The 23,050-nt window shown below is 51.7% G+C and overlaps 1 protein-coding gene across 2 annotated transcripts; it reads right to left on the reverse strand.

The window, feature by feature from the left end:
* Nucleotides 1-4,869: 4,869 nt before the first annotated feature.
* LOC116657154 (antibacterial peptide PMAP-23-like) lies at nucleotides 4,870-8,596 on the reverse strand. 2 transcript variants are annotated; one of them, XM_032458599.1, is made up of 5 exons: nucleotides 8,378-8,596; nucleotides 6,639-7,026; nucleotides 5,893-6,000; nucleotides 5,674-5,745; nucleotides 4,870-5,069 (listed from the first exon to the last, which is right to left on the reverse strand). In XM_032458599.1, exons 2-5 carry the CDS (start codon nucleotides 6,834-6,836, stop codon nucleotides 4,992-4,994), a joined length of 456 nt encoding a protein of 151 aa, XP_032314490.1. In that variant the 5' UTR covers nucleotides 6,837-7,026; nucleotides 8,378-8,596; the 3' UTR covers nucleotides 4,870-4,991. The 2 variants fall into 2 exon arrangements, with proteins under 2 accessions (XP_032314490.1, XP_032314489.1); XM_032458598.1 differs by lacking the exon at nucleotides 8,378-8,596 and having other exon boundaries at nucleotides 6,639-7,229.
* Nucleotides 8,597-23,050: the final 14,454 nt, after the last annotated feature.

A 23,050-nucleotide genomic window follows, 5' to 3' on the forward strand; every position in this document is an offset into this window, starting at 1 on the left:
TGGAGTCTTGCCACCTCCCACCCTCCTCAGTCGCAGCCCTGCACTCTCAGGTGTCAGGGGGCACATCCACTCCAACCTCTCAGGCCCCTCAAAGCCTCTGCTCTTCTCCCATCTCTGCACCTGATCCCTCTGCCTGCTGTCATCTTTCACCTTGTGAAGCCTCCTCTGACCTCCAACTAGACACAGCACTTCCTCTCTTGGCTCTCACAGCCTCAGGACGTCCCTTCTGACTTGACCTCAATGGTTCCCTGTCCAGGGCTCTGGCTGAAACTCTAGGCTGAGGTGGTGAGTGTGGGAGGTGGAGGAGCCCAACTGGGAGACACAATGGGCCAAAGCAATAGAGGGGCTCAGAGACTTCGAAGCAAATTCTATTCCAGTCTCCCACGGAATGGCCGTGTTTCTGTGAGGACTGTGGTGGTTCTTGGAATCAGTTTGCCCTCAGGACCCTTGGGGCCTTGGACATGGTACCTTACAAGGTGTCAGCCTGGACGGATGTGCTGGTTGCACACTCAGCCTTAGAGAAGGACGGAGAGAGAGGGACGTCTGGGCAACCTGGTGTCACAGTCCAGGTGTTGCCCCAGTGGCCTCTTGGTCAAGCTGTATCATTTCCCAAGTCTGAGGAGAAAAAGGAGGTGATTACAGGAGAAAAATACCTAGCAATACCCATGTTGACCGGGTACCAGGTCCCCCTGAAATCCTCCCTGTGTTTTCCTCCTCTGCGCCTTTGCATCTGCCCAGACTTTAGGCTGAAGTCCCCTTGCCCATCCTTCCCTGTGTCCTTGGAGTGTCCCCTGTCAGGTTCTCAGACTGCAACTCCCTGGATGGGGGTGTGCCATCCCTGCCTCCAGCATCTGGCTTTCCTTGTTTGTCCTCACAGCCTGTCAGAGCGGAGGTCTTCTCAGGAAAGGCCCCACAGCCCTTGTGCCCAGGTGGGCTGGCCCCTGAACCCACATCTGGTCCTTGAGAAACCATTATGCACCCGTCACCCCAATAAACTCAGGGAGTAAGCCATGATCCTCCATGGACATCATCCCTTTTCTCTCCCCAGACATCCTTCCTATCCATGAGGCACCAAGGAAATGGAAGTGGACCACTGTCCGAAATAGTACCCCAAATATGGGGGAATATCAACAAGCTCTCTGACTGCCCAGTTGATGAGGAAAATGAGACCCATGGGCTACGTCATTCCATCAAGGACCTCCTACTCAAAAAATGACAGACTGGGGACATGGAGTCATGCCCCTCAATGACCCATCACCTGTCCTTTTCACAGGGACAAGGGGAAGGATTCAGGCCCTGCCCCCTGCCCCCTGCCCCCTGCCCCCTGCCCTCTGCAGGGACCTGCGATGGCAGCCATGGTGCTGTGAAGGCAGGGATTTGGGTCGAGGGTGAGGGTCAGGACCCTCCGCTCAGGGTCAGCTTCCTCTTTCCCATGGACCAATTCAGCTGAAACTAGGAGCTGAAAGAGAACTACGAGGTTAAGTCATCCTGGAAAAGACAGCAGAAGGCATTTAGTGTCTGCAGGCGTGTCTGGGCGCCTACAGGATCGTCACCTGCCAGGACCCACTTATCGGTCAGCACACTAGGCAGCGGTCCTAGCCCCTGAGACATCTAGGGATCCACAGAAAGTTTTACTTTTAATTGTTTAAAATCACAGATGAAAACACTGACATATTGATGAATACATAAGATGAAAAGCAGCTTAGGTTATATTCATGTTTATATGAATGCAGTTGTATAATACAAGTTTTAAGAGTATTTTGTGAATGAAGAGGCCCAGGAAGATAGAAGTTCCAGGGCCCTGAAAGTCCCAGTGTACCCCTGTCTCCCCTGTCAGCATCCTTCCCTGCTCTGGCTGGGTAGGCACAGGGGCAGAGTGACACCCAGGAGAACAGGGGGTGCGAATGGGGCACAAGGAACCCCCACTCTCGGGCGGAAGCTAGAGAGTCCATGGGGCTGGGGAACAGGACTCGGGATGTGACTGGCACGGGCATCCCTCAGTCGGAGCACAGCAAGCCTGGAGGCCCCCCAGTGTGTCAGCTGCTGACTAGTAAGGACCAGACGCTAAAGGCTCGTGCAGACGGGCCAGTTCTGCTCGCTCAGGACAGAATGACATGTATTTCCCTCCTGCTGTTCTGATGGGGATTCCAAGTGTCTCTCTGGGTCCCTGCTCCGACACACGAGCCAGATCTGTGCCGTGAGATGGACCCAGACTAACTATGGTCTCCTAGACTCCATCAGCCTCCGCCTCAGATTCAGCCCCTATGTGGTACTCGACCTTGTTTTTCGAGCTAAGCCATTGACCAGCCCCTCAAATTAGGCTATGTGGTGTCAGTTACAGATAGACATAGGCCCAGAAAGATCTCTTCTTCTGCCTAGGGCCACACAGGCAGAGGAGCAATGGCTTTCAGATGTCCATACTCCTCAGAATTCTCTTTCTCTGCCCTATTCATGACAATGTGAAGTGCCCTGTCACATATAGGGGCCCCGAAAATGACTCCGGAGACCTCAGAAGTGGGGGTCAAGGGCCACATCAACATGGACCTTGCCTGATAACAGCCCAGTGTCCCTCCCTGGCACAGCGGGGGTCTGGGGGAAGGAGAAGCCCCTGTGTGTCCCCACTCATGGCCTCCCCTCTTCCTTACCTCTTGCTTCTCCTCCCCTCACTGCGTGGGATTTCTGTGCCCCCAAATCTCTGAGGCTGCCCCCAATGAGATCCGTGGCCTCCACATCTGCACAAACACCGGGAAACCACTAGGAGTCATCGCCCCGGGCTCTCGGGCTCCTGTCCTACTCTGAGCACTTTGTAAACTCCTCAGGGCCCCTTGGCTGCCAGCGCTGCCCCGCCCCAACTCCTCTCCCGCACCCCTACCCTGCACACCTCTGCCTCTCCTCTCTCTCAGCTCCACGTCAGGCCCCACAACCGAGCCATCTGGGATGAGCTGGCCGGGCTCCACACAACTCCACCGCCATCCTAGGCCGGTTCTCTAGAAGCAGGGCCTGAGCTGGGAATTCAGAGTCATGTGATTAATTGAGGGGTGTGGTCAGCAGGAGGGGGAGGAGAGCAGGATTGGGCAGAGGAAGGAGCTGAGCAGAGAGGTGCTCCCTCTGAGCCCAGCTTCAGCCTCACCTAGAAAAGCCCAGGAACCAGAATTGCACCCCTGCTTTAGGACTGACTGAGGCAGGGGCTGGGCTCTGATGTCCCCTCATAGTCAGTCACCAGCCACAGAATGGGGGCAGAGAGGACAAAACCCCCAGGCTTCTCTTGGGGAGGCCTTGAAGCCGTGGAATATGGCACCTGAGAGCCATCAGCATCCATGTCCCACTCTCCTGAAGCAGGATCAGCAATCCTGGGAGACAACTGCAAACAGATGACATCAGCACAGCCCATATCATCCTGATGAGTGAGCCCTCTCTCAGGTTGGACAGTGATGGACCAGCTGTGATGGGCCTGATGTGTAGCATTTGCTGATTTGCATGCTGTAAATTCTTCCACCAAGGCTGATTTCAAGCGACCAAGAGTTTAATGACCATCTCAGAAAATCCTGAAATTTTAACAAGTAGCTCTGGCAGGCTCATATGCTGTGGCAGAGACACGACACAGTCCCTGGGTTTCCTCTGTGAGGTTTCCTGCCTCAACCTGGGGTGACGTAGAGTGAGAAGCGTGGGTTCCTGTAACCTGCCTGAAATCAGCCCCACCTGCTCCCCAAGAACAGACGAGCCTGACAGATTACAGAGCACGTGCTCTGCGCGGTCCTGCCCCCTGTCCTTCTCAGACACAGGGATCTGTGTTGGTGCATGTTGGCCCAGGAGCAGAGCTCAGGCCAGCATTCAAGAGGAAGCAGGTGCTCTGGGAGGCGATTCCTTTGAAGCACCAGCAGAAAAATAGGGAAGTGAGACCGGGCAGAATCGACATCAGAAGATGACAAGTAATAGACAGGTCACTGAAGTGGGGACAGGGGCTCCACCCAGCTGGGGACCTCAGGGAGGGGGGACACATCTGGGAGTGGGCCCCCCAAGGAGTGAGGAACAGAAGAGACGTTTCCACCAATGAGGGAAAAGTCCCAGCGATGGTTGGTTGAGGCTGCTCCCGGGACTGCCGCCTCCCCCGTGATTCCAGTCTGCCCCCCAGCAAAGGTCAGCTACAGAGTGGGGAGTGGGCAGGACAGGGACAGTGTCTGAAACCCCCAGGCAAACAGACATGTGGCCTGTGTGTCACTGTGTGTGTCTCTCACTCAGGCAGAGCCCTTCACCCCGATGAGCAGGAGGCTTGCTTCTAATGGTGCCAATTGTGGTACCATTGGATCCCTGAACACAAGCCCACACCTGAAATCTGAGACCCCGCAGGAGAAAGACTGAATTGTCTCAATGCCCAGAGCAAAAGCCAGGAAGGGTGGGCTCTTGCAGAGTTCAGATTGTGAGGGACGTGGAACAACCTGGACATTGTACCTGCAGGCTGACCCTAGAGCCCGCCAGCAGGAAACTGAGCTGTGTCTCCCTGAGTGATTAACAAGAGGCCTGGTCCTCCTGGACTGTCACCTCCATACCAGCAGGAACAGCATCCCCAGCAGCACTGCACACAGACTAGGTCTCCTTAAGCCCCTACTGGGTGGAGGAGGAGGAGGGCAGGGGAGTGTGAAGGGCATGGGGTTCCTGGGAATGGAGCCCTGTCCTGTCCCTCCCGGCCCCGCTGCCTCCCCCTGCCCTCCTGGAAGGAACAGCTGCCACACCCATCTCTTTGTTCACGGAAGTGACCACACACGCACACACACACATGCTCACGCGCACACATACCCGCCCACACACTCAGCCTCCCAGAATTAAGGACTTGGTCACAGTAAGTGGGAGCAACCTGATGAAGCTGTTTTCAGAAGAATTTATTTTTCACAGTCCCAAAGCCTGAGAGGAAACAAGCTGATCTTTAGGAATCTTAGCTACCTCAAGATTAAAGAAAAATCCTTGATATGCTGATAATCAGCCCAATCTCTGAACTATACATAAATCACTCTAATAGGTCTCTTCCGCCGTGGTGGTCTCCATGGAAGGTTAATGATCTTGACACTCTGGAGCTGTGAACCAAGTGTAAAGAGCTTTGTTGTTATTAATGAACCAAGATCAACAGGAAGTCCTTCCCAACCTGCACTGCGCCTTTCCAGGGTCCACCCAGGAGGTCAGGAGCACCGCTTCTCTGGTTGTGACCTTTGGAGCACGTGGTTGAATCATTACAGCCACAGACAGTTGAGGACCAAGGTCCAGAGATGACAGGGGCTTCCCAGGGGCACAAACTCATCCTAGCAAAGCTGGATGGGAGCAGGGGCAGAAAGCCTATTATTCTAGTCAGTGCATCTCAAACTTCAGCACAGTCAGAATCCCCCATAAGGGCTCTTAGAATAGAAATTACTGGGCTCCAACTCAGACAATGCTTCCGTAGGTCTGAGTCAGGCCTGAGAATCAGCCTTTTTCTCTAGTTCCCAAGTGGGGAGCCCACTGAGAGAACCAATGCTCTAAGGGATTGCAGAGCCCGGCCTGGAGACCTGGGGCTCCGGTGAGGGGGAGCCAGGGGAGGAGGTCTCTCCTGCCACTACAGGGATGGCACAGAGGGGAATTGGTCCAAAGGCTGTTCCGCACACCACCTCCACCAGTAGCCTCTGAAGCCCAGAAGGGGTCACTCACCTCATTACATGTTATATCGAAGTTGTCTCTGAGCTGGTACAGGTTGACTGTCCCCAAACACTGTTTCACCACCTGGAAGGGGAGAATCCAGGTCACACTGGAACCCCTGAGCCATAAACACCCAGACTCACCCCAGGGGCTGCTAACCACCACCCGCCCCAAGCCTCCTGTTCGGGTCCTTGGGAGGCACCCACCAGCGCCCTAAGCCCCCAGCCTCACCCCTTTCTCCTTGAAGTCACACTGCTCCGGTGGCAGCTGTGTCCTCTTGGGACACACGGTCTCCTTCACCGTGAAGCTCACAGGCTTCGGGGCGTCTGGGTCCTCGTCCTGCTCAAGGGATCAAAGTAGGGAGACTGGCTCAGGCTCATGCTTCCTTGTGTGATCTGTCTTCTTGCCCCCCAGCAGGACAGGCCCCCTTGACAGCCCGTCCCATGTGCCTGGCCCTGGGCTGGGGGCTGGGTACAGAGGGGAGGAGGACACAGCCTGGTCCTGGGCTCCCAGGCACACAGGGAGTAGGAGGAGACCTCAGACCCGCTCTCCTGAGGAGCAGCACCCCTTGGAGGGGCTGAGGGAAGTCAGGGGACACCTGCAGGGAAAGACCTTGTCACTGGAACCTCCAGGCTGAGCACAGCCCTTCCCTGGAAAGGAGACAATGGCATGCACAGGGGACTGGAAGCAGGGAAATCACATCCCAGAGCCAGTGACCCCGGCATATCCCTGGAGCCCCCAGGAGTCCCTGGAGCCTGAGAGGGCTGTCATGGCTCTGTTCCCTATAGCAGAGATGCCAGGCAGAAGGCTCTCACAACGGGAGGGGACCCAGCTCAGGGAGGATTTCTGTGAGAGGTGGGATCCCACCTAGAGGGAGAGGTGCCTTCCTGACAGGAGGTACAGCGCGAGCAAAGGGAGGGACAGTGTGGCCAAGCCTGGCGGGAGACACCTCCCTCCCCAGCCCCTCCCCGACTCACAGCCTTGGGCGGCAGGTCCAGCTCCAGGAGGCGGTAGAGATTGGGGTCTGAGGACTGCTCATTGAGGCGATCCACAGCTCGAAGCACCGCCTCCCTATAGCTCAGGGCCTGGGCGCTGGCCCAAGGCACCGCTAGTCCCAGCAGCAGTAGCCACAGTGGCCAGCGGCCCAGGGAGAGGCTGGCCCTCTGGGTCTCCATGGTCCCCGAGTCTGCCTCCTCCCAGCCCACAGGACCCTCCTTTATGCTCAGCCTGGGCCTGATGCAATTGCTCAAGCAGGAGCCTTCCCCACCTGCCCCATCCCTGCCCCCGGCCAGGGTGTGAGCTGGACTTGCCTCAGGCCCCGCTCTTGCCTCAGGGGATTGCTGTGCAGTGGGTGAGGTCTGCCTCCTGTGCAAGGTGAAGAAATGGTTTCTCCATCTCCCTGAAAATTCTTGGCGTCTCCTGGCCCCCACGGGGAGTGTTATGGGCAGTGTTTCTCTAGAGGGTTGAGTCCTCCAGAAAGCCCTGAACCATAACCACCCAGCCTCACCACAGAGGCTGCAAGCCTTCCTCCGGACCCACCTGTTCAGATCCTTGGGAGGCATCTGCCAGTGCCCCCAACCTCACCCCATTCTCCTTGAAGGAGGGACCAGGCACTGTCTGACACCCTCTCTGTCTCCTCACTGTGACCTCCTCAGAATCAGGCTGAAGGAGTGTATTCACCACACAACCTCCAGCTCTAGGCAATGCCTGAACCCAGTAGGTACTCAGTTAACACTTCATGAACAGATGACACCACCAACCCCACCAAGAGTCTTATCTACCCAGCTGGTGTCTGGGCAATCACTCCACATTCTCCTATTCTCTGGACCCAACCCTCAGCCTGTGAGGGGCTTGGCTCCACCTATCTGCTCTCTTGGATTCTTCTCCACTGCATTCTCAGTCAACAATTTCTCATCTCCAGGCTCCCACCAAACATGGCCTATTCCCCTGACCCCTACTCAACGAAGCATGAGGAAGGGTCATCTCCAACATGACTCCAGTTCATTATTCTGCCTCACACTCACGGTCACTAAAGGCTGGCCAGGCTTCACTGAATTCAAGTCACACTCAAGCATTGTTTGTACTTTGACAAGTACCAGGGATCCCTGTGTCCTCCTGAAACAGCCCCCCTTCTCTTTCTCCCCTGGTGTCACTCTCCTGGGTCCCCTCCCACCTCTCTGGCTGCTCCTGCTCCATCTCGTCCCTGGATCCGTCTCTTAATACACAGTGCTTGCACAGGTGCAACCGGACAGCTTGTCCTCCCATTCCTCACACATTCCTGGGCACATCCCTTCTCCAGATACCAGTTATCAGGGACACACATCACTGGTTTGTATCTCTGAGTCAAGAAAACCATGAACACCCCTGGTTGTCCACACGGGGCTGTCTGGGGCTGTTGACTGGGAGCCCCCACGGGAGCCCTGAACTGAAAGCCTGGGAGCCCCCACCTGCTCCTCCTTCCTCTGAGGACACTCCCTGTCCCTCTGCCCACCCCTGCTCTGTCCTACCACCACCCCCTCAACTCTGAAGTGTAGCCACAACCTCCAGACTCCACCGTCTCTGGTTCCAGGCTCTCCCGGAAATCAATCTTCCCTTCACACTGTGTCTGGAGACTCCATCGAATCACTAATTTGGCCATTTCACCCTCTTTCTTCAGAAGCCTATAGACCCTGCTTTGCATCAGGATTTGGATCTTGATGCTCCCCATCCTCCTTACTCGCAGTCCTGCACACTCAGGTCGAGCCACTGAGGTGGGAAGCCCCATAAAAAAAAAATGGCAGGACCCCCAGGCGGGGCCACTACTCTCCTCCCAGCACCATCAGGTTCCCTGGCCCAGCGGCTGTATCTCACTTTTTGCCTCTGAAATGGCTTGCTTCTAGAAAAGTGTAACTTACTCCTAAAATTTTATTGGTTCTGAAGGCTAGCTCCTGATTGGTCCATTTGTAGTACTTCATTTGCATGGAGCTCACTCCTGATTGGTTATTTCTCTCACTTCTGATTGGTACATTTCACTCATTCCTGATTGGTTATTTCTCTCCCTCCTGATTGGTCCATTTCTACAAAGCTTGTTCCTAATTAGTCAACTTTTGTTATACCTTATTTGCATATGATGTTGCAAAGTGTAAACTGACAGCCTATAAAAGCCTGTGTAAACCTGCAGACGGGGTCCAGAGCTAGGAGTGTTAACTCCTTTGGGCCCACTGGTGTAATAAACCTGAGTTCTCCAACTCTTGTGTGCTGTTTGGTCTCTTGCCCAGATCCACGTTGCTGTCACAACTGAGATGTAACACCGAGCTGTAACACTTTTCCTGCAACAGTTTCTGGAGGCCCCAGCAAGATTCCAACCATGCCAGCCCATTGAGTGGCCGGGATGGCGGAGCAACCGCCTGGAGTTCGGGAACTCTGAAAGCAAACGAGGAGGCGCACCACCCAACAGTATCACGGGTCCTCCTTTGCAGAGGTGATTCAGTCCTCTGGATGGCTGTGCCCCAATGGGACTCACAAGAGGGACAGACCAACTCACCAAACAACATGACCGAACAACGTAGGAGCCCTAGGAAGCATCCATATTTAGGTAGGGTATTCAGATTCTGTAAAAGTGAACAAAGAGGAGACTGATCACCTCCTCCAGGCTACCCATCTGATGGTATCCGGAATGGGGAGATCAGATTATGATCCCTGTCTGATAGTATTCTGCACGGGGAGATCAGGTTATGATCCCCATCTGATGGTATTCTGGACAGGGAGATCACGTTAGATTAGGTTAGATTAGGGACACCCCGGTGATAGGGAGGGAAATGTGCAAGTAATCTGTGTTTGTGTGTGTGTGTGTGTGAGAATTTGTGTGCGGCCTGAAAAACATGCTGATCAGGTTCGAGTTTGTAGCTCCATGGCATTCTGCTATGGAGTTCGAGTGAGTCCCAACCTGCAGTTCCGTGGTGACCTCATACGGCTCGTGGTGGTATCGGCCCCTCGGTGTGTCGATCGGAGTCAGCGGCTTATACTGACCCGCCAAAGCTAAGAGGCACCTTCGTCCCCACGAGGGGAGCGGCCAGGCGGGCTCAGCGAAAACCCTCCCTTTGTCTCGTTTGCGACACCGGCACGGGGTGGCTACACAGGGAGGGAAAGTGACGTAGAACAGCCTATGAGTAAATGACCCCTGTGCCCTTGGGAACTAAGACGAGATTATTTTTAAAAGTTTCAGACACGACCTTGTCACCAGTCCCCCAGAATATCCTGTCGCAGTTAATAAACCAGGCTCAATACTACCTTTCTGTCTAAAATTAAGACCACAAGACCTGAGCTAGAGGGACCCACCCCAGGACTGGCTGGAACCCTCCTTTGAGGTCCTCCTTTTTGGTCCATTTATTCTGCCACCAGCCAGCCATCCTGGCCTCATATTTTGTCAATTCAGGCTATAGAAAAGACTTTATGCAGGGACCCCCAGAGCTCATCCAGGCCCAGGGGAGTCTCAGGGTTACTTGCCAAACGTTACAGCCCTGACTCACTGGCAGCACTTGCAGCCAAGCAGATAGGTATTAGGCCCAGTGAGGCAGCGAGCTTTTTGAGAACTCCACAGTTTTGAGGGGTGGAAAAAACAGAGATGCTGGGGTCACAGTCCTTCGGTGCCAGGAGCACACCCACACCTATAGGCCACAAAATCTGTCAGCTAATAATAATGGGAGCCTCAAAATCAAGGCCGACAGTTCTGGACTGCATGATTAAAAATTTCAGAAAGAGTTTCTCAGGAAACTATAGAATTAAATTGACACCAGAAAAATTGCGCACGTTGTGCGAGTCAGGGTGGCCCGCCTTTGGATGGGATGGCCCCCGGAAGGCACACTCGACCTGTCAGCTGTCGGGGCCATATACTGGATAATCACCACGCCCCCAGGGCACCGCGACCAAATCCCATATATTGACTCTTGGCTAACGATCGCCCAGACCTTGCCTCCATGGGTCCAGGTCTGTGTGAATGATCAAGGACAATATAAGATCCTTGTGGTCCCGACGTTAAAGATGAAAAGAAAGGACACAACGAGGCCAGTCCTTCGTGGGAACCCTGAAGGACTGCCACTGCTACCGCTGCCGTATGTTCCTCCTGCTTCTGCGGCTCCACCACAGCTGCCTCTCCAGACGGTCCACCGCCGCCTGTACCACCACGGTGGCCCTGGGCTCTGGGCCGGGAGCCCAAGGGGTGGAAACTCCATTCGGCCCTGCAGGCCGCCCAGCCAGTGGCTACCCTCCAGATGCCTCTCTGGGCGACACAAGGACCCCAACAAGTTCATGATGATGGGTCGTACAGCCCAGCCACTCCATCCTGTACCACCAGCCTGTCAGTACAACGGATCTCCTGAACTGGCGACACCACGCTCCGCCACATTCAGAAAAACCCCAGGCCATGATTGGCCTCCTAGAGTTCATCTTCCAGACCCACCAGCTGACTTGGGATGACATTCAGCAGCTGCTCCTGACACTCTTCAATACTAAAGAAAGAAAGCAGATCATAACAGAAACTAGAAAATGGCTACAAGAGCAGGCCCCAGAGGGAACCCTGGATGCGGAGGAATGGGCCTGGAACGCAGCCCCAGACGCAAGACCAGAATGGAACTCTAACTCCCAAGCCGAACGGGAGGCTCTGCGGACATATCAGAGAGCCCTCCTACATGGGTTGCGAGCCGGGCCAAAGAAACCAACCAACATGTCTAAAATCACCATAATCCAAAAGCCAGACGAGTCCGCCATGGGCATCTATGAGAGACAATCTGGGAGCCCACAGAGATGTCATTCATCCGCTGTAAAGGACACCAAAAAAGGAAATGACCCCATAAACAGAAGAAACCAACTAGCAGATCAGGCTACGCAAAAAGCGGCAAGTCGATCATGCCATGCCAGAGATCTTGGGGCCATCTCAAAGGTTCGACTGGCACCCAAACTGCTGCCAACATCTGCAGCATACAGCCAAGAGGAAAACTCATGGGCCAAAACTAGAGGAACCAGCGGAAAGGAAGGATGGTGGGTGATGCCTGACAAACGGATATATATACCTGAACGATTAGCCTACCAGGTGGTCCTTCAGCAACATGAGCTCACCCACCTGGGAAAGAATGCCTTAGAGGCCCTGCTGGAACGGTACTGTCTGATCCCTCGTCTTCCATCCCTCTGTGCCTCAGTCTCACAGCGCTGCCCCATATGTGCTCAAAACAATGCACAACAGGGGTCAGCTGGACCAAGAGAAATCCAGTGCTATGGCCAGGCTCCTTTTAAAGATATGGAAATGGGTTTCTCAGAAATGGGGCCCAGCAGAGGATACAACTACTTGCTGGTTGTTATCTGCACCTTTTCAGGATGGGTAGAAGCATACCCAACACGGACTGAGGAAACAAGAGAAGTAATAAAGGGCTTACTCACAGACATTATTCCCAGATTCGGGATGCCATTAACCGTAGGGTCAGACAATGGACCCGCACTCATGGTGGAAATAGCACAACAAGTGGCAAAAACACTAAACGTCCGCCGGAATGTACATGAGGCCTACAGGCCCCAGAGTTCAGGGAGGATAGAGCGCATGCGCCGGACCCTAAAACAGGATATAACAAAGCTCAGTTGAGAGACTCAACTACCTTGGACTGACACCCTTCCCATGGCTCTCCAGTGGGTACTCTGTGCCCCTTGGTCCAAGATGGGATCCTCCCCTTTTGAAATCCTACATGGGAAACCCCCTCCCCTAATGATACTGGGAGAAAGACTTAGAGACACGGGAAGCTTAGAACTTCATAAGCAAATGCAGGGCCCCGAAAAAACTATGCAGAAAGTCCATAGGTGGGTAACTGACAGGATCCCAGTCTCACGGGGAACAATGTTAAACCCATATGAGCCTGGAGATCAAGTCTGGGTAAAAGACTGGGAAAAGGAGCCCCTCGAGCCCACTTGGAGAAGCCTCTACCCAGTTATGTTAACCATTCCAACAGCTCTTAAAGTTGCAGGTATCACCCCGTGGATTCATCACACCAGAGCAAAGAGGGAAGCGCCACTGCGAGACGAGGATGTCTGGAGAATCAACCAGGACCTCGAGGAGCCACTTGAAATGAGGACCAGAGACACCCGCCTCACCTGCCAGAGAGCTTGCTCTAGCCACACCCGGAAGCTGGCTAGTGAACGCACGGCGGAAGCCCGAGGAACCACCTGATCAAGACATAAAGTGAACTGCCGCCCCGACTTTATTTTAGTAATGAGTATTGCTATATTGCTGGCTGTAGGACTGATAGTCACTGCACTCCAGGATTGGAACATAGGCCAGAATCTAATACTAGCTGTACTCTATCTCTCTACAATAGGAAGCCTAATGGTCCGTCAGTGTCTGCTGTAGGAACCATACCTCTCTGTTAAAAAAAAAAAAAAAAAAAAAGAAACCTCAGTCCCTTCTGGTACTTGTAAAAATAGTTGCTAACATATCTGTTTCAATGATGGGGGTTCCAATGGGACCCGTTCACCGATTTGCACTTGGCAGGGACCTTTTTCCCCCAAAAAATCCCCGGCCCACACGCTCAGGGCTCTTCTATAGACCCGGGAAGGACTGGGGGTAAAAAACAGACGTAGGCCCACGCCTTATAACCGGAACCCTCAATTAAGTCCCTTATTAGGCAAGGTCCATTACCATATTAATACTACTAACCCACAACTAGCAAGTGATCGCTGGCTCTGCCTGCGTCCTGGTCCCCTGCACCATGTAGCCAGCCCGATAGGTCTCTCAGATCTAATCAAGTTTAATGGTCAGCCTGGGTAGTCCCCAGACTCCGCAGATGTAAGCCGCAAGTCAGTTAATGTATGATTGGCCCATACAGCTCTTGACTGCATCTACAACCCAGGGACAAAACATTCAATGAGAAATCTAGCTACTGCCCAGTGTGCCCAAACCCATAACTGCACAGCTGTTTATGGTTGTATGTCTGTCAAACCCTGGTGCACACTGAGCCCAGGAACCTTTTTTGTATGCGGGACACACACCTAGCGGTGCCTGCCAGCCAGTTGGACAGGTACTAGCACATTGGCCTTCCTTACCCCTCAGATGGACATAATACCTAATAACCAGAGCCTTCCCATACCCCTGGTGGCCCATACTCAATCAAAAAGGGCCATCCCACTGATACCACTACTCACTCGGTGGGAATAGCAACTGGAGTAGGCACAGGTATAGGAGGAATAGCCTCATCATCCTACTATTACCAGCACTTATCTGCTGAGGTCACTGAAGACTCAAAACGAGTGGCTGAGTCCTTAATGTCTCTACAAAACCAGTTGGACTCCCTAGCAGCAGTAGTCCTACAGAACAGGAGGGGTTTAGACTTGCTCACTACCGAAAAGGGGGGACTCTGTCTCTTCCTAAATGAGAAATGCTGTTTCTGTGTAAATCAATTAGGAATTGTCAGAAATATGGTCCAACAACTACGAGATCGAGCTGAACGCAGAAACTAGGAATTAGCAAATTCCTGGGCACAATGGAATAACGTCTGGAGTTGGGCCTCCTGGCTCCTCCCCCTAGCGGGCCCCCTCCTTATGATTCTTCTAGCACTGCTGTTTGGTCCCTGCATCGTTAAACTCGTTACCCATTTCATTAGCTCACAAATAGAGTCACTAAGGCTACAGCTACTAGTTACTCAGTATAGGCCTCTGGACCAGGAAGAGCCCAGTGATGAATAATGGGCACCACTCTAAAGGTTGATGCTCAGTACATATATTAGAGAGCATCGAAAGTGGGGAATGAGGAGGGAAGCCCCATAAAAAAGAATGGCAGGACCCCCAGGCAGGGCCACTACTCTCGTGCCAGCACCATCTGGTTCCCTGGCCCAGTGGCTTTATCTCACTTTTTGCCTCTGAAACGGCTTACTTCTAGGAAAGTGGAACTTACCCGTTAGATTCTACTGGTTCCCTAAGCTAACTCTTGATTGGTCCATTTGTAGTGCTTCATTTGCATGAAGCTCACTCCTGATTGGTTATTTCTCTCACTCCTGATTAGTCCATTTCTACAAAGCTTGTTCCTAATTAGTCAACTTTTGTTATACCTTATTTGCATATGATATTGCAAAGTGTAAACTGATAGCCTATAAAAGCCTGTGTAAATCTACAGACGGGGTCCAGAGCTTGGAGTGTTAACTCCACTGGGCCCGCTGGCGTAATAAACCTGAGATCTCCAACCCTCCGAGTGCTGCTTGGTCTCGTCTGGATCCAGCTTGCTGTCACAACTGAGCTGTTGCACTGAGCTGTGACACTGAACTGTAACACAATTTGCTGCAACAGTACTCCTGTGAGCACAGAGATGGGTGAGGCAGCTGTTCCTTCCAGGAGGGCAGGGGCATGCAGCAGGGCCAGGAGGGACAGGACAGGGCTCCATTCTCAGGCCCCTCTCCCCATGCCCTTCACACTCCCCTGCCCTCCTCCTCCTCCACCAAGTAGGGGCTTAAGGAGACCTAGTCTGTGTGCAGTGCTGCTGGGGATGCTGTTCCTGCTGGTATGGAGGTGACAGTCCAGGAGAACCAGGCCTCTTTTTAATCACTCAGGGAGACGCAGTTCAGTCTCCTGCTGGTGGGCTCTAAGGTCAGCCTGCAGGTACAATGTCCAGATTGTTCCACTTCCCTCACAATCTGAACTCTGCAAGAGCCAACCTTTCCTGGCTTTTGCTCTGGGCATTGAGACACATCAGTCTTTCTTCTGCTGGATCTCAGATTTCTGGTGTGGGTTTGTGTGAAGGCCTCTGACCTCAGTGGGAGCAGCCTCAGAGATTTGGGGGCACAGTAGCCCAATGCAGAGCATGGAGGGGAAGCAAGAGTTAAGGAAGAGGGGAGGCCATCAGTGAGGACACATAGGGGCTTCTCCTTCCCCCACACACCCATTGTACCAGGGAGGGACACTGGGCAGTTATCAGGCCCTTTTGTTCCTGGCCCTTGACCCCCACCTCTGAGGTCTAAGGATTTAGTTTGGGGCTCTCCACCGGGGACAGTGCACTGCACATCACTCTCAATTGGGCAGAAAAAAATTCTGAGGAGTCTAGACATCTGAAAGCCATTGCTCTTCTGCTTGTGTGGTCCTGGAGAAGACCACACCTGAAGAAGACCACCTGAAGAAGAGATCTTTTCTGGACCTCTATCTATCTATATTGGGAAACACATAGCCTAATTTAAGGGGGTGGTCAATGGCTTAGCTAAAGAAACAAGATCAAGGACCTCACAGGAGCTGAATCTGAATGAGGCAGGATGAGGGAGTTAAGGAGACCATAGTTAGTCTGGGTCCGTCTCAGGGCACAGAGCTGGGTCATCTGTCAGAGCAGGGACCCAGAGAGACACTTGGAATTCCCATCAGGACAGGAGGGGATGAATGAAATGCAGCCCCTGCACCCACCAGACTTCCCTGAGAGCAGGGAACTGGCCCCTCTGTACTCACATTTCCCATGTGGCCATTAGAAGGTCAACAGCTAGCACAATAGGGGGGACCCTCCAGACTTCCTCTGATATGACTGAGGGATGCCTGTGCCAGTCAGACCCCAAGAGTACTGTCCCCCACCCCCACAGACTGTCTAGTTTCAATCCAAGAGTTGGAGGGTGCCCTGGTTCCTGGGGTCCCACCAACAGTGCTCCTTTCTTCTGTGTGTCACTCTGTCCCTGTGTCTACTGAGCCAGAGCAGGCAGGATGCTGGCAGGGAGACAACATCTACATTGTGACTCTCGTGGGCCCTGGCACTTTTACCCTCTGGGCCACTTCATCCACCAGATGGTATTAAATATTATATTTTACAACTGCACTTGTATAAAGATGAAATTAAACAAGGCTGGATTTAATATTAAATATTTATTGTTATTATCATCTTTTTTGTCTTCTGATTTCAAAGGTAATTAAAATGAAAACATTTTGAGTGTCCCTTGGAGTATAATGGTCCCTAGGTACTGTGCCTACTCTGCCTAAATGATCAGCTGTGGTTTTGCTGGTAGCTGTGTGCCCACGCTGACAGGGAAATAAATACTGCTGCTCTCTGGGGACTCCGGGCACTTGCTGGAACTGCTCTGAGATCGCCTCCACTGGCCATCTGTGGGTACTGCAGGGCAAGCAGGAGGGCCAATGGGGAGTTTGGAGGCACTTCCCTGGGGGCTTCTCTGCCCTGTCTTGGCAGGCAGGGGCTGGGAACTGGGGTTCCCTGGGAAACTCAATCCTCTCATCACTGTTTCTATTGAATCTCATCAGTATGAGTGGGATTTTGTTAATGTTCCACTTCTCTGTCTCACTGGCAACAGAAATTTTTGCCAATAAAAGTGAGAACTCGCTGTTATACAGATTTGTTCTGTGCTGTGAGTTAAGGAAACTGAGATCCAGAGAAGTTATCTGAAGCTGAGGTGGCAGAGCTGGCTCTCTACCTTTTTATAATTTCATTTGTGTTTCTTAAGACTAGGGGGAGCCACTCATCTAACCACAGAGCTGTACTCAGTGTTGTGGCTTTAACATTTAAAATTTTTTTTTATTTGGCAGTAAATTAAAATTTATGGAAAAACACAAAAATAGTACATAAAACCTACATGTCTCTGTTCCAGGGTCATCGATGTTAGTATTTTGCCTAAATTGTTTGTTTCTCTCCCTCCCTCCCTCCCTCTCTGTCTGTCTCTGCAGCTCTTGTTCTCTTACTCTCCCTGTTTTAAACTGTACTGAGGGTTGAGGTTTTGTTCAGCTGCAGTCCCATCACCAGGGCGGGAGCGCGTTGCCTTTGCAAAATAAGTGTGTGGCTCGCAGTTCCCAGGAAGACCCGCGATGAGGGCCCGTGGGGAGGTCAGGCAGGCAGAGGGCCAGGCGGGAGCTGTGGAGAAGCCTGTGCAATGGTTCTCCAGGGAAGGAAGCGCTGGGCACAGTGAGGCCGACTAGGCTGAGAACTGACTAGTTTGATCACATTCGTGGGCTGGGGGTGGAGTGGAGGGGCTGCCCTAAGTGTATGGTGCCTGGCCCTGGGGCGATTATGACAGGGGACAAAGAGGCAGAGAGGGTCGGATGGGGGAGGTCAGCATGCACTGGAAAGGTGTGCTTAGGGAGAGAGGACCCGCTGACTCTTCGAATCTGCTAACCTGGGGAGGGGCAGGCAGGTGTGAAAATGACAGATACAGAAACTAGAAAACCTGGCTAACTCAGCACCATTTACGTGATGTAATCACTCCATATCTGGCTTATAACCTTATGTCTTGTAGCTCTTTTATTCATTCAATTTGTATCTTAGTTTTACCTCCTTTTCTGCCTTCTTTTGGATTGTTTTTATAATCCTGTTTTTTTTTTTAATGGAAGTATAGTCAGTTTACAATTTTGTGTCAATTTCTGGTGTACAGCATAATGCTACAGTCATACATATACACACATATACTCCTTTTCGTATTCTTTTTTATTATAGTTTACTACAAGAACACTTGCTGAAGTTTGGCAGAACATCACCTCCTTCAAAAGAAAAGAAGATTCCTCACAAAATCTGGTAGAAAAAAAAAAGAAGAAAAAGGAAATTAGTGCGGGAAGGGAGCCAGAGGAGGTGGGCGGGGCAGAGGCTCGGGACAGCAGAGAGTCAGCCTCAGGGGGCTGGAGTGTGCTGGGGGCCATGGCTGGGAGTGTATACAGAGCAGATCCAAGTGTGTGACTGCATGATCACTACGGTGGACCCCAGTGCCTGGTGTTGGTGGATGCACTGGTAGCTCTGAGGGCACAGAACTTGGGGGATACCAGAGCAGAGTAGTGACATTCCTGCAGCTAAAGCGGGGACAAGGTCAATATCAACCAAGAGTACTTGACACTCTCCAACCCCATCTACCACACACTGCAGCTCAGAAATGGGTCTGGAAGCCTCCATTCCAACAAAAGGGAGCAGACCCAGCCCCTGCCAGGGCTGTGACATTCACAGAACAAAAAGGAGGCCCCACCCAACAATCAGGGCAGGCTCTGATCACCACAACATCGGCCACACACCCAATCAAAGGGATAACAGCCAACACACATGGAAGAAAGATGTGGCAACTATACACACTAAAAACAGACTTCACGACAAAATTATCAGACACACACAGTCTACACAGGAACACTTCCTCTTAAAAAAAACCAAACAGCCCTTCAACACCACGGTAGATAACTGATACTCCTTATTCCACAGAGCCAGAGAGACATAAGCATAATGAAGAAGCAGAGGAACCACTCCCAATTAAAAGAACAAGAGAAGTCCCCTGAAAGAATGATCAATGAAACAGACCCTGATAGTCTACTAGGTCATGACCTCAAAAAGGAGGGGATAAAAGCACTGAAAGAAAAGCTGGTTCTTTTTTGTCTTACAGTGAAAAAAACTCACACTCCTCGGGGCTCTGGCCCCAACTGCTCCTTTGACCACTTCTCTTTACACCAATGGTGGTGCCTCACATTTTTCAGTTTACAAAGGTGCTTCAGCCAACATGGCCTCTAAGGTGTCCTTGAACTAATCTGTGCCATTTCATTGATGGACAGTCCACACAGCCAGGTACCCATCTCACTGAATGCCTTATGGAAATAGAGGTCTCAGAATGAGAACTTCTCCTAATGTGAGGGGGGCTGCCACTGGGGAGGGGCCAAGGTTAGGAAAGTGACATTGGGACAAGCACATGATGGGGCCCTTCAGGCTCCCCCACTCAGCCACGTAGTGGCAGTAAAGCAGCTGACAAGACAAGGGTGGACAGGGACGGAGATCCCACGCAGCAGCTAAAGAGCTGGTGGAGGCAGAGGTGCTTAAAGGAACCAACCAGTAGGCTGTACAGACTGCCTCCCACTCAGGCCAGTTTGTCCTAAAGAACCTTTCAAGTGACAAGTGTCAGGTACTGAGAATTATGCAGCCTGGAGTCTGTGGAAGAAGGAAGTTGACACAAGGCAACACTCCTCCTGTGGATCCGGACACAGCACTTGCTGGACACCACGTCTAGCCCATTCGAGAAGCATCACTGGCTTGTTGCTGGGCATTATCAGGCATTAAGAGCCTAACAAAGCAACACCCCTATCACAAAAGAGTAAAAAAAATGAAAACAACAATATAATGGATATTCCCCCAGAGAAGTGTACACGGGGTTCAGCCTCAGAGACGTCTATTTACACCTAGGCACGAACAAGGGCCCTCTTCAATGGGTGGAGTTGTGAGCTGTGATGCTTGCCCTGGAAGACACCCTCCAAATTCACCTTGTTGTATTTTTCACATCATGGACTGGCAGTGTGGTCTGGTGCCTGGCTGTGGGACAACTGGATGATGAAGTCTCAGTCTCTGTGGGGAAAAAAGTTATGGCAACAGAATCATTAGCACTCACATCCCCTGTTCATGCCTCAAGCAGGTGCCCATAGAAAAAAGTCATTCAAGAACAAACATAAATAGAATCAACAAGTGAATTAAATCTGCACCGCCCGTGTCGGGAATCACACCATGTCGATATACCAACACACAGGGCATTGTAATTCATCTACAATCCACGAAAGGGCCCTAAAATAAAGTGTAGTGATGCCTGCCAGTATCTCAGGCCAAGGAAGCCTGGCGATTGTGCCTGACTGCCAGCTCCACAGCTGAGTGACAAAGGGGACTCCGGGGCAACAAGCTGGGGTGCCATCCCTGTCTGCACAGTGTGTGTGGGCCATGGTATTCAAGGACTCATAGATGGTCTAGGTTGCCTATTCGAATTCACATCCCATCCACAATGGTACTGCCTTATAGTAAGAAGTACCCAGGAGTGCACAGCTGCCCGAAATACTCCCTGGACCTTTTATGCCTGGTCTCATCTCCAAACAGTTGGTGCCATTGGAAGATGAATGGACTATGAAAGGAAACACCAAGAGGATAACTGGATAACCAGGCTCACCTTTCAGTGGAGCACACACTTGAGAAAAGCAACTTGAGCTCTAAATGCGGCAACTCCCTGGAAGCTACCTTCCAGTTAAGTAGAATGTTTAATTTTGAGGCTCAGGAATGAGGGAGGAGGTGCACAGCGGCTGGAAGAGGGTCAAATCACATGAATAATACTTCTCACTGCTGTTTTCATCTCCTCTTGCGCCCCTGGAAAATCACATTACTGCAGCTGCAAGTTGCAAAGAAGAGCCATGTGGTGGGTGACTCTAACCTTGTGCCAACTGTGCTGCCCGGCTCTGCTTGCTGGAAGGGCAGGAAGGATGTCGATGATCATGATTATGATCATGAACATGAGGTTACAACTCCTAGGCCAGGCTGAGGTAGGGATCAGGGCTGGAGAGGAGGCCAGGGCCAGGTCATGAGCTCCAGATGCCCCCTTGTGTAGGAGAGCTGGTGAAGCTATGGGCGGTGGAAAGAGCACTGGCCTGGGAGTCCAGCCCCAGCCTTGTTCCACTGTAGCCCATCACAAGAAATTGAATATAGTTCCCTGTGCTGTACAGTAAATCCCTGTTGTTTATCTATTTTATGTATAGAAATGTGTATCTGTTAATCTCCAACCCCTAATTTATCCCACCCTGCCCTTTCCCCTTTGGTAACTATTGTTTGTTTTCTATGTCCATGAGTCTATTTTTAGCTTGGAAATAGAATTTGTATCATTTTTTTTAGATTCCACATATAAGTGGCTTTCTCTGTCTGACTTACTTCAATCTCTATGTCCATCCATGTTGCTGCAAATGGCATTTCATTCTTTTTTGTGGCTGAGTAATATTCCATTGTATAAATATACCACATCTTCTTTAACTAGTCATCTGTCAATGGACATTTGGGTTGCTTCCATATTGTAAATAGTGCTGCTATGAATATTGGGTTGCATGTGTCTTTTTGAATTATAGTTTTCTCTGGATACATGCCCAGGAGTGGGGTTGCTGGACTATATGGTTACTCTATTTTTAGTTTTGTAAGGAACCTCCATACTGCCCTCCATAGTGGCTGCACAAATTTACATTCCCACCAAGAGTGTAGGAGGGTTCTGTTTTCTCCACACTCTCTCTAGCATTTATCATTTGTGGACTTTTGAATGATGGCCACTCTGGCTGGTGTGAAGTGAAGTGAAGTGAAGTAGTTTTGATTTGCATTTCTCTGACAATTAGTAATGTTGAGCATCTTTTCATGTGCTTGTTGGCCATCTCTCTGTCCTCTTTGGAGAGATGTCTATTTAGGGGTAATGATCTATTTCTTAGGACTTGAAATTCTTAGTAATTTTGAACAAGGGGCCCTGCATTTTTATTTCGCAAATGATATAGCTGATCCTGGCCAGTAGTGACTCCACATTTGAAGTAATACAGGATGGAGGCCCCGGAAAACATTTTAAGAACAGCTTACTTCCCTCCATCCTTGATGCAATTCTCCCTGAGTCCTCCCCTCAAGGCTTCAGTAGCCAGAGGGCAGAGGATGCTCCTGAAGCAACAGAAGAGAGTGGTACTTATCATAGATGGAGACCCCATTCATTCGCCCTGCAATACCCAGAGAGCAACTGGTCAAAAATCTCACTCTCCAGAACCTTTTAAAGCAGTGGGCTGCAGGAGAGATGCAGGCCTGGCCAGGGTGAAGGTTGGTGGGATCAGGGAGAAGGGGCCAGGGAGCTCATCCAAGGGAGAGGGAGGCCCCAGATCATACCAGGGGAAATTCCACACAGGAGCCAGAGCTCTGAGTCCTGCCATCAACCACATCTTGGCCAAGACCTTCCTTCCAAGGCCATACCCATACCCAACCTGGGCCTCAGTTTCCTCCCTGGCCAAAAGAGACTGGCGGTAAGCCCTGCCCTGCCCTGCTGACAAAAGTGCTGTGAAGTCAGAGGAGGTGGATGCTCAGTACCCCTTTGTACCCTGCAGGATCACATGCTCAGGTCACATCTTGGTCTCAGGTGTTCAGACTCCACAGCCATGAAGGACTCAAGGGGCCCCAGGCTCCCCTCACAGTGTTGTTACCATGACCATCCCAGGGATGAGTATTAGGGTTGTTGCTTTGATGACAGAATGGACCCCAGGGGCCCCATTCAGTGTTGCTGCCATTAGTGAATTCCTTGGAAAGAAAGGCACTTCAGTGAGGTTTCCCGTTAGCACACAGGTGACCATCATGGCAGGACCTCCCAGCAGAGTGGAGAGAGACCCAACTTAAGAGTCAGCAGGACGATCAGGTTTGTTTCCTCTTCACAGGCTGGTGTCACCCCTACACAGCATGGCTTCCAGCATCCCAGCTCTACCCCTACAGTCCCTGCCACCCCTCAGCTTCCCGGTCTCCATCCCCTTCCCTCTCCAACCTGCAATCCCAGCTCCTGAGTCTCTTTTCCTTGTGCGTTGGTTGAAATCCTTATGGAAGGAGATTATTGCTGGAGACAGGATCAGTGGTTCCCTATGGGCAGTTGAGTGGGCAGGAAGGTGTTTTAAAATCTAAATTTCCTTTGAGAAATAA

Source organism: Camelus ferus, chromosome 17, assembly GCF_009834535.1.
Source record: "Camelus ferus isolate YT-003-E chromosome 17, BCGSAC_Cfer_1.0, whole genome shotgun sequence".
Classification (NCBI taxonomy): Eukaryota; Metazoa; Chordata; class Mammalia; order Artiodactyla; family Camelidae; genus Camelus; species Camelus ferus.

Bases quoted from the DNA above. Each gene is read 5' to 3' on its own strand.
- LOC116657154 (XM_032458598.1), bottom strand. From the start codon at position 7,223: ATGCCTCCCAAGGATCTGAACAGGTGGGTCCGGAGGAAGGCTTGCAGC. The intron at 5,746-5,892 runs GTGAGGCTGGGG...CTCCCCTTCCAG, and splicing joins GTGACTTCAAGGAGAAAGGG to GTGGTGAAACAGTGTTTGGG. The intron at 5,070-5,673 runs GTGAGTGACCCC...CTTGGTTCACAG, and splicing joins TCGATATAACATGTAATGAG to CTCCAGAGTGTCAAGATCAT.